The 16,960-nt window shown below is 43.5% G+C and overlaps 2 protein-coding genes across 2 annotated transcripts in view; both read left to right on the top strand.

Moving 5' to 3' along the window:
- The window catches only part of LOC130872888 (sodium- and chloride-dependent transporter XTRP3A), a 38,975-nt gene extending 28,752 nt beyond the window's left edge, over nucleotides 1-10,223 (top strand). The window contains exons 8-11 of the mRNA XM_057767243.1: nucleotides 6,025-6,229; nucleotides 7,779-7,938; nucleotides 8,391-8,556; nucleotides 9,152-10,223. Coding sequence (XP_057623226.1) covers nucleotides 6,025-6,229; nucleotides 7,779-7,938; nucleotides 8,391-8,556; nucleotides 9,152-9,301 — 681 coding nt within the window. The 3' untranslated portion in view covers nucleotides 9,302-10,223. The remainder of the gene's footprint in view (nucleotides 1-6,024; nucleotides 6,230-7,778; nucleotides 7,939-8,390; nucleotides 8,557-9,151) is intronic.
- Nucleotides 10,224-16,029: 5,806 nt separating this feature from the next.
- Nucleotides 16,030-16,960, top strand: part of Slc6a20 (solute carrier family 6 member 20) — a 30,335-nt gene continuing 29,404 nt past the window's right edge. Inside the window, exon 1 of the mRNA XM_057767949.1 lies at nucleotides 16,030-16,057. Within this exon, the coding sequence (XP_057623932.1) occupies nucleotides 16,045-16,057 (13 nt within the window). The 5' untranslated portion in view covers nucleotides 16,030-16,044. The remainder of the gene's footprint in view (nucleotides 16,058-16,960) is intronic.

Genomic DNA, 16,960 nt, shown 5'->3' with positions numbered 1-16,960 from the left:
AGGAATGATATTAACATCCTGGTCTCCCACTCTGCCTCCTGAGATGACAGGTGTTTGCCAGACCTGGCTCCACCCTTCTATATTAGATATGATTGTTATGCAGTTCAGGCGTTTTAGACTCGTGACTTGCCAAATGCTGCATCCTCAGGATGCACAAGGCCCTGAGTTCAATTCCTAGCCCCAAGGATAGACAAGGTGTGTGCTCGTGTGTGTGCACACACACACTCAATTTTATTTGTCCTATCCTTTTTCTTGCATTCCAATTGTCTTTGAGAGGAGTTAACTTTAAAATACCTTTCTGTGGGACTGAAGAGATGGTTCAGCAGTTGCAAAAGCGTGGTGTTCTTCCAAGAGACCTGAGTTTGGTTCCCAATGCTCACATTGTCAAGCTGTTCAGAGTCACCTCCAGAAAATATGATGTTTTCTTCTGGTCTTGTGGTCACCTGTGAAGCATGATTAATAAAAACTCAGAGAGAGAAATTGGGATTCAACCTGAAGGTCAGAAAAGCAAAGCAACCAGCCGCTGGCTCTTACTTCGACCTCAATTCAAAAATAGTGACCCTGCTTCCAGGAGTCTCGGAGTGAGACCACCTGCACACATATGTCACACAAACATGCACAAGGACACATACACACAGCTAAATAAATCTTATTTAATAGTATTGTTCTATGCCAGGCGGTGGTGGTGCATGCCTTTAATCCTAGCACTTGGGAGGCAGAAACAGGTGAATCTCTGAATCTCTGTGAGTTCGAGGACAGCCTGGTCTATAGAGTAAACTCCAGGACAGGCTCCAAAGCTACACAGAGAAACACTGTCTCAAAAAAAAAAAAAAATCGCCCTATAAGGCAAGTTTATTTTTGTTTGTTTTTTGGAGGAGTGGTGGTGGCTCAAGACAGGATTTCTCTGTGTAACAGTCCTAGCTGTCCTGGAACTAGCTTTGTAGACCAGGCTGGTCTTGAACTCACAGAGATCCGCCTGCTTCTGCCTCCTGAGTGCTGGGATTAAAGGTGTGTGCCACCATGCTTTGCAGGGCAAGTATTAAGAACAGTAAACTTTGTTAGATTTTGCATCCATGTGTTTGGCCCCCTTCATTCCTTTCTTTCTTCCTCTCTTTAGTTCTCTCTCTTCCTTTTTTGTTTGTTTGTTTGTTTTTGAACACAGGGTCTCTCTCTGTAGCCTTGGCTTTCCTGGAACTCACTCTGTAGACCAAATTGGCCTCAAACTCAGAGATTCACCTGCCCTGCCTCTGCCTCCCAAGTGCTAGGATTAAAGGCATGTGCCACCACTGCCCAACAATATATTATCGTGATCTTTTTAAAAATTATTTTATTTTGTATGTATTTGCTCTACATGTATATACATGCACCGTGTGCCTACCCAGTACCCACAGAAGTCAGAAAAGGGTGTCAGATCTCTGGAACCATAGTTACAAACGTGTGTAAGCTACTATGGGTACTGGGAATTGAGCCCAGGTCTTTTGAAAGAGAAGCCAGTGAGTGCTCTTAACCACTGAGCCACTTCTCCAGTCCTGGGCGCTATTTCTTAAAGAACGTGTCCCCAGAGTAGAGTTTTTTAGGTTAACAGTTATTTTCTCTCAACCTTTTGATACTATTTGCTTTATAGTTCTGGTTTCAATTATTGCTGCTGAATTTTTCTTTTATTATTTTGTTTTAAATTAATTGCGTGTGTGTGTGTGTGTGTGTGTGTGTGTGTATGGATGCTCTAGCACATGTTTGGAGGTCAGAATGCGACTTTGTGGAGTCAGTTCTCTCCTTCTGCCTTTACATGGGTTCCAGAGATTGAACGTAAGTTAAAGCCTGCACTTCAGGTTCCTTTACTGATTGAACTGTCTTGTCCACCCTTCTTTTATTTGTGTAATGAATAGTTCTTTTCTGAATTCACTAAATATGTCCCTTTGCTTTTGGCATCTTTAGTGAATTTAGTATGGATGTGTTTTTATTATCTAATCTAGGCTGAGCCTAAATAATATTAAACCTGCTGGATTTATACATCCTTTTGACAAGTTCACATATATTATTTGTTAAAAGTTGCCTTGGTCTCTGTCTTTTCTCCTTGAACGTCTTCATTTAGATCTATGTTAATCTTTTTCTTCCTACTCCACACTTCTCATAATTTTTATATAATGTTTATATATTACAATCTCCATATCATGGTTTTATTTGTATGACTGACTGGTTGGCTAGTTTCCTTTCAACTCCCATCTATGTTGTTAAAAGGGAATCTGTGCTGATTTAGGGAGATTTTTCCCCATAAGTTCATATGTTTGAACACTTGGTCCCCAGTTGGTAGAACTGTTTGGGAAGGATTAAGAGGTGTGACTTTTTTGGAGGAAGTATGTCACTGATGGTGGGCTTTGATGTTTCAAAAGCTCAGACCATTCCCAGTTAGCTCTCTCTGCTTCCTTCTTGAGGATAAGCATGTAAGGTCTTAGCTGCTGCTCCAGCATCATGCCTGCCTGCCTGCCTGCCTGCCTGCCTGCTGCCTGCCTGCCTGCCTGCCTGCCTGCCTGCTGCCTGCCTGCTGCCTGCCTGCCTGCCTGCTGCCTGCCTGCTGCCTGCCTGCTGCCTGCCTGCCTGCCTGCCTGCCTGCTGCCTGCCTGCTGCCTGCCTGCCTGCCTGCTGCCTGCCTGCCTGCCTGCTGCCTGCCTGCCTGCTGCCTGCTGCCTGCCTGCCTGCCTGCTATGCTCCCCCCATGGTGGTCATGGACTCTAACCCTCTGCAATCATGAGCCCAAAATTAAACACTTTCTTTTTTTATAAGTTGCCTTGGTCATAGAGTTCTGTCATGACAACAGAAAAGTAAGTAAGACAAAAGTTGGTCCTAAGGAATGAGCTATTGCTGTGGCAGGCCTGACCATGCTGCTGTTTTTAAAAGAATATGGAAGACTATGGGACATTGGATTAGGAAAGCTGTTGAATAATATAAGCAGGGATGAATGAAGCATCCTAATAGGATCTTGGAGGGAAGTAGTGCTGAGATCCATGTGGATTATAGATGCTCAGCTCAAGAAGTTTCAGAAGGGAACAATATTACTGACAGAGTTACAAACCATTCTTGCGGTACTTTGGCAAAGACTCTGGATGCTTTCTGCCCTTATTCTAAAACTCTGCCTGAAGCTAAATTGAAACATTTGAACTAATTTTATTGGCAGAGGGGATTTCAAAACAACCTGATGTTAACCCTGTTGCATAGTTATTATTGATCATTTTATATGGGGCTACAATAAAAAATAATAAGTGGGGCAAAAAGAAATGCAAAATGTACGGTTTGAGGAGAAAAAAGCACCAAGAAATTTAGCATCCATACTGAAAGAGATAAGGAGAGACCTGACTGAAATGTAATAAAGGTAGTGCTGCCCTCAGGGCAAGACCCCACCCAGCTAATCCTGCAATTTGTAGAAAGGAAATGTCTAAGGAATTTTCTGCTACTTTTAAAAACCTGAAACCAGGAAAATGTTGTGAAATATAATTCAAGAGGGTAATAGGCTCCAACTCAAATGGCTGAACTTGGCAGCATTGGCCAGGTAGTTCTGGCTTTAGAGTCCTGAAGGATACAGGAGTAAAGGAGTTGTGGAATCTTCCTCTGCAGTTAAGAAAAGCCTCTGAGGCCAGGTGTGTGACAGGGGAATCCCTGCATGGAATCCCAGAGAAGCCAAGCCATACATGAAGTTATGAAAATGAAGCCTGGATTGTGTTGGAGACCCCAAGGTGTTGGAGATGCCAGAATCACAGGAGACACCTGTCAAATACAGGTTCAGTGGAAACAGTGTTTCCAGAAGAGTGGAGCCAAACCAAGAGAGAAAGGCAGGTGATGCAGTCAGCAATCCTGGAAGGGAAGAGCCAGCTAAGCCCATTGGTAGCAAATACAGACCACAGGATTTGGAGTTACCCTGCTGGGTATCTGTCTTGCCTTGGTCCAGTATTGTCTCGCTATATTCCCATTACTCCCTTTTGGAATGTTAATGTATATTCTGTGCCATTTTATATCAAAAGTATATAATTTGCTTTTGATTTTACAAGGGGTTATAATTAGTTGCCTTGAGTCTAAGAAGAGACTTTTGATTTGGGACTATGAAAGAGGATGGGGACTTTTAGAGTCGGACTAAAGTCATTTCACGTTATGATATGACCACAAGCTTTTGACAGTCAAGCAATAGAATGTAGTAGTTTGAATGAGAATGCCTCCATAAGATCATGTGTTTGAATAGTTAGTCCCCAGTTGGTGGAACTGTTAGGGAAGGATTGAGAGGTATGGCTTCATTGGAGGAGATATGTCACTGGCAGTGGGCTTAAGGTTTCAAAAGCCCAGGTCATTGCCAATTAGTTCCCTCTGCTTCCTACTTGCAGAAAGGGATTAAGCTCTCATACTCCAACACCATGTCTGCTTGCCTGCTGCCTGTCATCCTCTCCCCTCTCAAGGGTCATGGACTCCCACCCTTTGCAACCATGTTCCCCAAATTAAACACCTGCTTTTATGTTTCCTTGGTCATGGCATTTTGTCACAACAATAGAAAAGTAAGAAAGACAGAATCTAATAGCAAGTCACTTTTATAGATCTAAATTGGCTTGATTCTGTAGTTGGAAAGCATACTGGGTAAAATGAAGTTCAGAATGTTCTACCCTCATATGTACAGGTTATACATACATACAAACATACATACATACATACATACATCAAAAGAAAATAAAATGATACATAGAAAATGGAAATGAGGAGACTGAAGAGATGGCTCAGTGGTTCAGAGCACTGGCTGCTCCTCCAGAGGACCGGGTTCAACTCCTAGCACCCACATAGCAGTTCACAGCTTTCTGTAACTCCAGTTCCAGAGGATCTGACACACACATGCAGACATACATGCAGGCAAAACACCAATGTACATAAAATTACAAATGGAAATGAAGTATACAGACTGTTCAGTTGGGTAAAATTTATATTTGCCTTTTTTTTTAAGCAGTTGGCTGTCTGGTTTGCAGAAGATGGGTTGATGTGGTTGTCTGAGATTCAGCAGTCATCTGAATCTTGACATCTTGTTATAAAGATCAAAGTTTGTTACACATCAAGTTAGGTTAAGGTTCACTATGTACATAGACACCATCAGCCCAGTTTAAGTGTATCTTTAGGTCAAACTATATTCGATTGAACAGAATTTACCCTGAGATAGACCTCCCTTCCTACTAATTCTCTCTTCAACCATATCTAATCTAATATTAACATTATAGTGACCTTTTAAGCCAATAATTATGATTATTATCGAAAACACTATTTTTTCAAAGTTATTTATTCCAGTGTTTATGATGTGGTAGTTTCAGTGGTAGCCATGCGTAGGAAAGTGAGATCAGACTATTCTAGTAGGGAGTATTTTAGCACTGACATTGTTTAGAATAGATGGCTCCTGGCAATAGTGAAACCATTGTTTTGTAATATTTAATATTCCTTTTAAATTTTCCACAAGTGCCATCAAATCCTTATCTGTTCCTAATGCTGCCTGTTCCCACTGTGTTTATGCCATCGAGCTTACTTATTTTTTGTTTTGTTTTTTGTTTTTTTGTTTTGTTTTTTGAGACAGGGTTTTTCTGTAGCTTTGGAGCCTGCCTGGAACTACATTGAGCTTACTTACATAGTCAATACTAAATTTTTGTTGCTGTAACCAAATACCTTACAAGAAGAAACTAACGGGGTTGGGGAGGGATGCTTATTTTGCTTCCCAGAGTGAGAGATTACCATCTATCATGATGGAGAAGGGTTGTAGAGTTAATGACAATAGGATCATGATACTGTGACTCTTAACTATTGAAAATCTCAAGACATGTACCCAATGACATACTTTATCCAGTGAGAGTCCAACTCCTAAAGTTATACACACCTCCAAAAGTTCAACAGTGGGGGATGACATTCTGTTCAAACACATGAGCCTGTGAAGGATATTTCACCATCAAACTATGACTTTCCACCTCTTGTCCCCTTTGACTCAGGTGTGTAACTGGGGTTTTTAATTACTCTCAGGCTGTCCAGGGCACAGGCCTGGCCTTCATCGTCTACACTGAGGCTATTAAAAACATGGAAGTGTCCCAGCTGTGGTCAGTGCTCTACTTCTTCATGCTGCTGATGCTGGGTATGGGAAGCATGCTTGGAAACACAGCGGCCATCCTCACCCCTCTGACTGACAGCAAGGTCATCTCCAGCTACCTGCCCAAGGAGGCCATTTCAGGTCAGGACACCAGGCAGTAGAGGCAAGGCATGGGCGGGTGGGGAAATGAAAGACAATCAGTGGAGGGGTTTCCTCAGGAGCCATGTGCTTCTAAGGCAACTCCAGAAGGGCTGTTGGAGTCTAGCTGTGCTCCAGCTACAGTATAATACTCAGTTCTGGGAGCTGGACTAAGAACTCACTACAGCCTCTTTTGGGTAGGCTGATCTAGGAGTGTGTGCATGTGTTATGTGAACTGCAGAGACCCAATTTCAGAAAAGATACCAAGTGTTAGAGGCTCTGAGGAAGGGGAGGAGAGCACAACTCTCCCACCTGCACTCGAAGGCCTGCAGGCTTTGAAAACCCATATCTGATTTTGTTTTAATGTGCATGAACTGTTCCCACAGCAGAAGGAGCTCCTTCCACAATGCTCCAGGCAATAAACACCCAATCAGATCACCCTGCCCTGACTTCTAATGCTACTAGTTTTTATCTCTGTTCCTGAAAGTCATTGGAAAGGACAATCTGGGCCTGCTGTTGACACTTAAAACCTGTCAGTGATCTGTACAACTGTTAGCACCAGTTGTCAGCCCCTGATCCTATCTGATACATCATTGTAAGAGTACACACCACTTTGTACATTGTTTGAACCTTTGGGTTGTTGGTGAAGGAATCAGCCTTTCCCATTAAGGATACCCACTTTTAACTTTACCAACACCCCACTCAGCCAGGATCATGAGAACCCTGTATCCAGCCACCTCTGCCTCTGATGGTTCTGTGTCCAGGATAGATGAAAAAGTGCCACATCTGATCATGCATTCCGGCCATCAACTGGAAAGTGCTCTCTTCCCCTTTCCTCCGAGTCGCCAAGCACTTGGCATCTTTTCTAAAATTGGGTCTCTGCAGTCCACATTACATGTGCATACAGTTCCTAAACCAGTACTTAATCCTTCCTCCTGAGGTGAGCCTCTCGGGGCATTCAGTGGTGGTTGACATTTTACGGTGTGGCAGTGGAAACGGCAGGACTACTATAAACTCAAACACATCATGGAAAGCCCTAGGGAGTTGGAAGAAAATTTGGAGAGATTGGTAGCTAAAGGTCAGAGCTCAAATATTGACTCTGCCATGTTGTGCTATTTAGGCAGTTACTTGGCATCACCAAGCCTTGACATCCTGGTATAAAAGGGATTCCTGGCTACTACCTTGGAGGCTTAATCTGGTCTAATACATAACCAGAGCCTGGCATGTGATACCAAAGTAAACTATAGTTTCTTACCAAGCCAATTCTTATCAGGGCCCCCATACCCTTGGTCCACTTCCCATAGTCTCTGGGACTAAGTTGTTGAACTCTTCAGCATCTCCAGACGCTCAACCATGACGTCACCCAAAGAACAACACTCTGACCTTTTTTTTTTCCTGCTGTGAAATCCCCTGCAGAGCAGCTCCTATAGCTCATGTGGATGAACCTACCCTCCAAAGTGTTGTATCTAGGGACCTGTGGCTCCTGCTGGTATACAACATGGGATGGGAGGCAGGGAGACTCAGAGAGATGAGCAGTGATCTTGCGTTCCAGGTCTGGTGTGCCTCATCAACTGTGCCATTGGTATGGTGTTCACCATGGAGTCCGGGAACTACTGGTTTGACATATTCAATGACTATGCAGCCACCCTGTCCCTGCTGCTCATTGTGCTGGTAGAGACCATAGCTGTGTGCTACATATATGGGCTGAAGAGGTAAGGAGACCGCAGACCCTGCTTTCTTCATGGGGCAGAGACACTGCAGGGCCACGCTCGTACGAAAATCATCTTTCCTCAGTGGGCATACCCATTTTAGATATGAGAATTGTCAGCCACCCTAGCCCTGTGGACTGAGAAAACTGGCATTTCCCTCCCCGATGTACCCTGCTCTCTTCTTTGGGAAGTAGCCTCTGGTCCACACCTGGGGACCTCTGAAAGCTCACACCAGGGAGATGCCCCATGAACATTCTTTAATGGTCATCCTCCCTCAGGGAACCTCAGCCCTTTTCCCTTCACCTCAACACCTCACCAAGGAAAGGTCCAGATGGGTCCGGGGACATGTTCACATATCATTAATAACATCTTCCTAAGGGACAAGGGCATGCAAACTGGACCCCCTCCCTCCAGAGCATGAATAAACCTGTGTTCTCTCCTTGTGGTCCAATCAGATTTGAAAGTGACCTTCAGACCATGACCGGCCGCTCCCTCAACTGGTACTGGAAGGCCATGTGGGCATTTGTGAGTCCACTACTCATCATTGGCCTCTTTATCTTCTACCTGAGTGACTATATCATCACAGGAACACTACAGTACCAAGCCTGGGATGCCACTCAGGTACCTGACATTCCTGCAGGGCTGGGGAATAGGGAAGAACCCACGGTCACTTCAGAACACAGGGAACCATTGCTGTGGTGTGGGAAGGTCACAGGAACTTCATCGAGATGTTTCACAGATGCTCAGGTAGTACAGCAGAACGGGGCTGTGAGTGGTTAGCCATGATTCATGGAGAGAGTGAGAGTCGCCCACAGCATCCCAGGGGATCATCCCCTAGAAATACTAGTTCCTCTGGCATGCCACTCTAGACATATTTATACGGAGCATTTCCATGACCACAGGAAGTTCTAATCTGTGCTAAAGGTTACATTACATGTAGGGCCTCAGACTAAGACACTAGAAAGAGTGTTTCCATGGCATTCTTCTTGGAGAGCTTCCCACATATACATTTGAAAAAGTCAGAATTATCTTTCGTTATGAAAGATAGAGAAAATGGGCACAGTTTCTCTGAGGGCTTGCTGTGAATTGCAGGGTAGCAGAGCAACACAGTCCTCTTCTCTGCTCAACATCTCCCCCTTCATAGAAGAGTTGGGTGAGCCCTTCTTTGGACGCAACAGGAGGGGGCCTTCCCCTGATGCTCAGTCTCTTCTCCCAGGGGCAGCTGGTGACCAAGGACTACCCCCCATACGCACTCGCTGTCATCGGTTTGCTGGTGGCTTCATCTACCATGTGCATCCCCCTGGTGGCCTTGGGGACTTTCATCAGAAATCACCGCAAGAAGGGAGGCTCGGCCCCAGTGGCCTAAGAATGGACCGCCCAGAGACTGAAGTCAGCCACTCTCTGTTTCACAGTGACTGCCTGCTGGTGGGAACTCCTTGGCTGGAGTGGTGCTCTGGGGCCTCCTGCTTCTGTAAAGAGGACTGGGGAGCTTAGAGAGAGAAGACTGCCTAGGGGAGGGCAGTCCACATCCCTTAGGAGGGGCCCTCCATCCTTTGCCATCTGAAGGTCATATCTTGTAGCCTCCTTGTCATCAGGGGCTAAGGCCAGTACTGAAGACCATTGTTTCCTTGATTCTAGAAAGTCCTAGAATTTAAGGTAAACTGTCATGAGAAACTTGACTATAACTCGTAGGAGCCAAACAAGCACTTCAGTTTTTGGGTTTTTTTTTTCCTTAAAAGAAAAGAAAATGCTAGAGGACAACGGCTTCCCGATCAGTGTCTGAGGTTTGAAGTAACTATGGTGACATTAATAATTAATTAATTAATTAATTCTAATGAATTCTTTTTTTTTTTAAGTCACAGCAAGTATGTAATTTCTGTGTTCCCTGATTACTCTCCGAATACTACCAGGATTTAGTGGCCACTAAGAGAGAGTTTTTCTGGGGTTCCAAAGGAGGTCACCTTTCTAGAATCTAAGTAAGGTTCATCACAGTAGGCCAGAACTAACCTCTCTACAGCTCTAGACTGTAAGGAATCTGACCATGCCTTCAGTGTCAGATACACATCCATAGGGATACAAGTAATTGTAACTTTTCTACCAGCGTCACTCACAATCACCTTCATTCACCTCTACATAATAATGTTTTCTAAAATGTATATAAATCACACAGAGCAGCGTGTAGCTGAAAACACTCCATATTTATGGCTGTTATTCAACCATCATGTGAATTTGTCTTTTCTTCTTTTTTTAAATCATAATAAAATAAATCAAGGTTATCTAGACTGAGAGTTCTTGTAGCAACGATCTTTGCTCTCCTGGGCTCATCGAGTTGAAGGATTTCCTTGGGTCTATCTGTGCAGGCACCTTTGAAGATACTTAGACATCACTTGAAACATCAACCGGAGATGGCTCTTATTTCTCATTCTTTTTCTCAATGGCAAAAGTAGGCAATAGAAAGGTCTTGTGGAGGGGCCTAAAGAGAAAATTTTCTAGCTAATTTTCTTGCTCCGTTTGCAGAAGACTAAAGTTTGGCTCTCAGGATTCATGTTGAGAAGCCTACAGCCTCATATAATTCCTGTTCCATCCAGGGAACCCAACATCCTTTTCTGTCTTTGTTTTCACCAACCTGAACATGTCCAGACATACACAAAATATATCCACATTAATTAAAATTATATGTATACATATATATATATATACATATACATATATATGTAGATGAAGATGTCTTTCCAACAGTGAATCTTTTAATATTGGACTATAACTTACAAAAAAAAGCTTGCACTATCTTATCTGCATCTTATCAACATTCCCATCTTTTCTTTATACCTGGTTTCTAAACGATCACTGCCCTTAAAATGTAAGCAGCAGTATTTATTTATTTAAATGTTTACTTCTGCTTTCTCATCAGATGGTTTTTAGGCCTGAAGAGTGGGTGCATCCCACAATACAGCAGGGTCTATCCCCGAATTCTTAAGTATCTGTCCCCTCCTCTCAACCCTCAGGCATAGTCACTCTCTTTAGCACTTGTCACGCCTCCCTAGGGTCAGTCACAGTCAAGGTCTCAATATCATGTACCCTCAAAGGTGAAAAGAGTAAGATTGACCTATGTCATTATTCTATTACTTTTTTCAGAATGTCCAACATATCTGCCATTCCAAACACCTGGGAGCATTGAAAATTTCCAGTGTCCATGCTGCTAGATCCAAGAGGCATCAGAAAATCTTGGGAGTGAGACCCAGGCTCTCAGGAGAATCCAAAGTGCAATCAAATCTGAGAGCCAGGGCAAAGCCTGTTTAAGAAGGGAGGAAAGTATATGATGTGTTTGGAAATACTTATGTGCATTGCACAACACCTGTCTGTGCTCTATGCGCTACCATACAGTGTGTGAGCTTCGAGCAAGGGGCTGGAGGTTGAAACATACAGAGACACAGAGACATGAACCTCTAGTCACTGGTAAGAAGCCCTTTATTCAATAGCACTACGGAGGCTTATATACCCAACAGTCAAGTGGGCCAATAGGTGAAAACCTTATCCTCTGATCCTCAAGGCCAAGGCAACATGTGCTCGTGAAGCAGAGCTGGTAAACAACTTTGACACAGCCTTTAGTAACTCAATTCTGAAGGAAAGTAAAGATCTCTAGCAAGGAAGAGCAGCTGGAGGCCAGGACTCCAAATGGTCCCAACGCTTATGTTCAGAACAACTTGTAATTACTGAGCATTTCTGGTTATAGGGGAAGTCATATCTGTGGAACAGTTTTGTTTCTGGAAATCAGACAGGTGAAGTAATGCTGTCATAAAATGCAGATGCTCCTCTGTTTACCACTGTAAAGACAGTAGGACCTGGAAGAATGGAGCCTAAAGATGAGGTGGACTAAAGTCTAATGCAGTAGCCAACTTCATTTGAAACATCAGACAATTCATACTTTAAGGGTTAAGAAAGGTCACATGAGTAAATCTCGCAGGAGTTCAAGCTGTGTATAAACACGAGGACAAGTTGCATGCGGCAAAAACATGTTTTTCTATAGAGGCCTATAAACAAATAACAGTAGCCAGTGGGATGAATAATCTGATAAGCGTGCTCCTATTCAATACACCTGGGAGGTGCACGGAAGCATAATCCAAGAACAACCCCGGGTGTTGAAGAAACTGAGGTCACAAGACTCTTGTTTTCTTGGGGTTTCCTCCCAAGCACTCAGAATTCTTTTTTCTTTTTTATTTTTTTTTAAAAAAAAAGAATATTTCTTTTTTATTTATTTTTATTTTATGTGTTTGCCATGGGTGTCAGATCCCCTGGAACTGGAATTACGGACAGCTGTGAGCTGCCATGTGGGTGCTGACAATTGAACCCAGGTCCTCTGGAAGAGCAATCAGTGCTTTTAACCACCAAACCATCTCTCCAGTGCCAGCACTCAAAATTCTTACACGACTCCATCTTGGACTGTGTTCCGACACTCCTCCACCCACATTGTGGTTACATCCTGCTGACCTCACTGTAAACTGAAGAGCACCCTACATTGAAAATGCATTTGTTACACCTACCCTCCTGACCATCACACTGAAAGCAACAGTTTACTGTCAAATGACCGTCCCAGAGGGCATGAGCATCCTGCTTCAGACTGCTTGCCCACAAAATGTTGGAACCCAAACTAAAACAGAATTCATTTTGCTTTCACACCACTGTAGAGTCAGAAGATCCTAAGCTGAACAGGTGAGCCAGGGAGCTCTCTACAGTTTATATACAGTTTCCCCATGGTGACATAACTTTACTTTGCTTTCTGTAGATATCCTGTAGGTGATGTGGAAGTCCCCTCTGTGTGCTGTGATTACCATTAATGAATAAAAAAAAACTGCCTTGGCCTGTTGATAGGGCAGAACTTAGGTAGGCAGGGAGGACTGGACTGAATGCTGGGAGGAAGAAGGCAGAGTCGGAGAGCGTCATGGAGCTGCTGCCGCTGGAGATAGACGTGCTGAAACTTTGCTGGTAGGCCACGACCTTGTGGTGATACATAGATTAATAGAAATGGGTTAAATTGATATGTAAGAGTTAGCCAATAAGAATGCAAGCTGGTACAGCCCCTTTGGATGTCAGTGTGGCAATTTCTCAGAAAATTAGGAAACAACCTTCCTCAAGACCCAGCAATACCACTTTGGGTATATATCCAAAGGATGCTCAATCATGTCTCAAGGACATGTGCTCAACTATGTTCATAGCAGCATTGTTTGTCATAGCCAGAACCTGGAAACAACCTAAATGCCCCTCCACTTAAGAATGGATAAAGAAAATATGGTACATTTAAACAATGGAGTACTACACAGGAGAAAAAAATATGACATCTTGAATTTGCAGGAAAATGGATGGAGCTAGAAAACATCATTTTGAGTGAGGTAACCCAGACACAGACAAATATCATATAAATACTCACTCATAAGTGGTTTTTAAACATAAAGCAAAGAAAACCATCCTAGAAATCACAACTCCAAAGAACTTAAACAACAATGAGGACATTAAGAGAGACTTACATAGGTCTAATATACATGGGAAGTAGAAAAAGACAAGCTCTCCTGAGTAAATTGGAAGCATGGGGACCTTGGGGAAAAGTTGAAGCGGGGAGAGGCATGGAGGGGAGCAGAGAAAACTGTAGAGCTTAATAAAAATCAATTTAAAAAAGCAGACTGAGCAAGCTAGTAAGCAGCACCCCTCCATGGCCTCTGCATCTGCTCCTGCCTCCAGGTTCCTGCCCAGTTTGGATTCTTGCCTTGGTTTCCCTCAATGTACTATGCAGGATAGGTAAGCCCAATAAACCCTTTCTCCCCCCTCCCCCCCACACCACGCCCAAAAAGAGAGTTAGCCAATAAGAAGTTAGAGCTAATGGGCCAAGCAGTGATTTAATTAATACAGTTTCTGTGTGGTTATTTTGTTTCTGGGTGGCTGGGACGAACAAGGGGCCCCCTGCAACACACAGAGCAAGATGTTTCTCAATAATTCTCTTGGACTGGTACTAAGTCATATCTCAGATGAATCTTTTCTGTTTCTAGGCACAACAGTGGTGATTATGGAATCTGTCCTCTTTCTCACCAATTGGCTGGATCTTTGTACACTCGACATTAACCATGACACTTTCTCTTTATTCCAGAAAACTTTGACTCAGATATGGGACATAAGATGAAGAAACATTGGTTTTTACCAGTTGTCACTGTAGATAAAACTCCAAGCGAGTGTCTGTGGTTGGGCTTTTTCTCATTTCCTGACTGCAATTACAGGTTTCTGTCTATACAAGACTTCTTCTTGTTATGTGACCAGACTAAGTTAGAAAATGAAAAGATAGTATCAGACTTCACACCAAAAACAGTAAAAATTGTGCCTGAATTCCCACTACTGGGGAGGCTTAGACAAATAGATGATAGATAGCTCTATGAATTCCAGGTCTAGGCTACATAATGGAAATCTGTTTCAAAATACAAACAACAAAATCCTGTAAAACAAAGAGAAAAGAAGATCACTGTATAACGATAAAAGATCAATTATCATTTTAAAAAGTTATTCATATAACATCTGTAGAATATATATTCTCATCAGCACATTGAGCTTACCCCCAAACAGACCATATCTTAGGGCACAAAACAAATATTAAATAATATAATAATTGTAATTAGAAGTCAACGTGAGCCAGGTGAGTGAGGTGCACCTATAACCCACCTATTTGAAAGACTGAAGCAGAAAGACTGAAAACCCAACCTAAACAAGCAACTTAGTTAAACCCCATCTTAAAAGTTGGGGCTGGAGAATGGCTCAGCAGTTAAAAAGCTTTGGCTATTCTTGCAGAGAACCTGGGTCCAGTTTCCGGCACTCAAATGGTGATTCACAGCCATCAATAAAAGCAAATCTTTTTTTTTTTTTTTTTTTTTTAAGAACTGCAACACCACCAACAACAAAACCCTCAAGACCTTGTAAACAGAGCTAAGGAGTTTGGACTTTCTCATACAGGAAACTAAAAACTTCAATGATTAATTAACAGTGGACTCACCAGGATGAGCAAATGATTGAAAATTGTATAACCTTCTTATTTGGTAGGGAAAACTATAGAGCCCTGGCTAAAGCTGTCCTCCCTTTCTCTTTTTCCTCCAGAATTCTGGTGACACGGTTTGATAGTCTTTCGTATCCTCTTTCTGGTAGGCACAGTGAGATTCCCTTAGCAGTCATCCGTTAGCCAAAGCGGCTTCCTGGGGACACTCAGGTGGGGTTAAATGGGACTGAATCACCCGTGCCGGGAATCTGGGCTTCATCCCTTTTGGTGAGGTGATTGCTACCTACAGTTGTTACTGAGGTCTGAGGGATGCGTGGATTATAAATCAGACACAATACTCAAAACTACCGTTTCTAATTACTCGCTTTCTTTTACTGGTGGTTATACTCTTAAGGCTGCCTGTGTCATTGTATATGCAAGGTGGGAACCCAACATAATGGTGTCCTGTATCACTTAACAAATTGTATTGGATGCTCGAATGCCCCATAGTGGGAGTGTTTGTTCTATAGAAATTGACAGACACACAGATCATGCAGTTTGTAGCTAAACACTTTCCTGTTCACCATCAGCCTCCAGCAGATACAATCCTATCTTTGTGAAATTCTCTGCAGACGCCCTTAATAGCAGTCCGAGGAGTTTGAGGGACATGAAACAGAGAAAAGAATGTAGCCAAAGGTCAGTGGGAGGGTGTGAACTGGCCACCTCTGAGGTTGAGGCAGAGAAGGGGACACCAGCCAAGCAGAGAAGATCCACGCCAGGGCCAAATAGGGCAGTAAGTGGATTCCAGAGTCCTGGAGACAGAACAGCAGAAAACACAGGGGCCTGGGATCCAGAAGAGAGCACAGCAGTTGCCTCAGAAGATGGAATCACCTTCAGCACATGTGGATGAGGAGCTGCAGCCCTGGGGAAGCCCTGAATGCCCTGGTCAGCTCCCAGGAAGACTGGGGTCATCAGAGTATGCCCAGTCTGGGGTTGTGGAGAAGGGGCGGCCAAAGTGGGGTAACCCCCTGCAGTTCTTACTTGTCTGTGTCTCCTATGCTGTGGGCCTGGGCAATGTATGGCGCTTCCCCTACCTGTGCCAGATGTACGGTGGAGGTAAGTGCCATGTGCAGGGAGGGGCAGCATGTCTGAGTGACAAGGGCTTCACATCTAAAGTTCTTACCTCCCTGGAATCTGGATGAATTATAGGCTGGATGTCAAAGAGTTGACCCACAATCCAGCAGAGAAGGAAGGTTTGGGCTTCGCTTCCACACACAGGGTGCTTTCTGTGCTATCTAAAACATCTTTGCCTAACCTGAAGTTATAAAGGTTTTCTCTGTTCTTTATCTAAGTTTTTAACCTCTGGGTTGTGCATCTGGAGCGACGATCTACTTCCCTTTCTCCTTTTTTGTGTATAAAATGTGATACCAACTAAGGTTCATTGTATTCAGTTGGGTTATTGTTTTCTTGACAAAAAAAATATTGCAGAACGCTTTTGCTTGAATTATATTGTGGAGGTTTGAGGAAGTGATGGAAATGATTGCTAGGTCCAGCTAAAAGGTGCCCACACTCCCTCCTCGGTTTGAGTTTGTTTCTGGCCCTAGGCAGCAGACAAACAAACAACAGGTTGTCACAGAGACAAATTGACCATGGGCCACACCAGATCTGCTGTAGTTACTGCTTGATACTTTGGATTAAAATGAGACGGCCTTTCAGTGTTAGAGCGTAACTCCAAACAGCTGCGGGAATCTGGCTTCCGCTGTCAGGTGTCTCAAAGAATAAATTACACAGGTCTCAGCCTCCTTCAACATCAAGCTGCTAAAGGGTGAAAACCCAGCCATTACAGAGCAGGGAGGAGACTTAGCCTTGAAAAGCCTCCGGAGCAAGAAGACAGTGTTCAGACCCTACTTACACACAAGGACAAGCTGAGCTCCGACCATTAGTATGAGGTACGGATTGCCCCCTCCAAGGTCTTCACTGTTTTCAAGTGGTTACGGGGCTCTTCATGAGACCTCGGTT

Source organism: Chionomys nivalis, chromosome 4 (genome assembly GCF_950005125.1).
Source record: "Chionomys nivalis chromosome 4, mChiNiv1.1, whole genome shotgun sequence".
In the NCBI taxonomy this organism is placed as follows: Eukaryota; Metazoa; Chordata; class Mammalia; order Rodentia; family Cricetidae; genus Chionomys; species Chionomys nivalis.
This window is presented reverse-complemented; position numbering and strand designations above follow the sequence as displayed.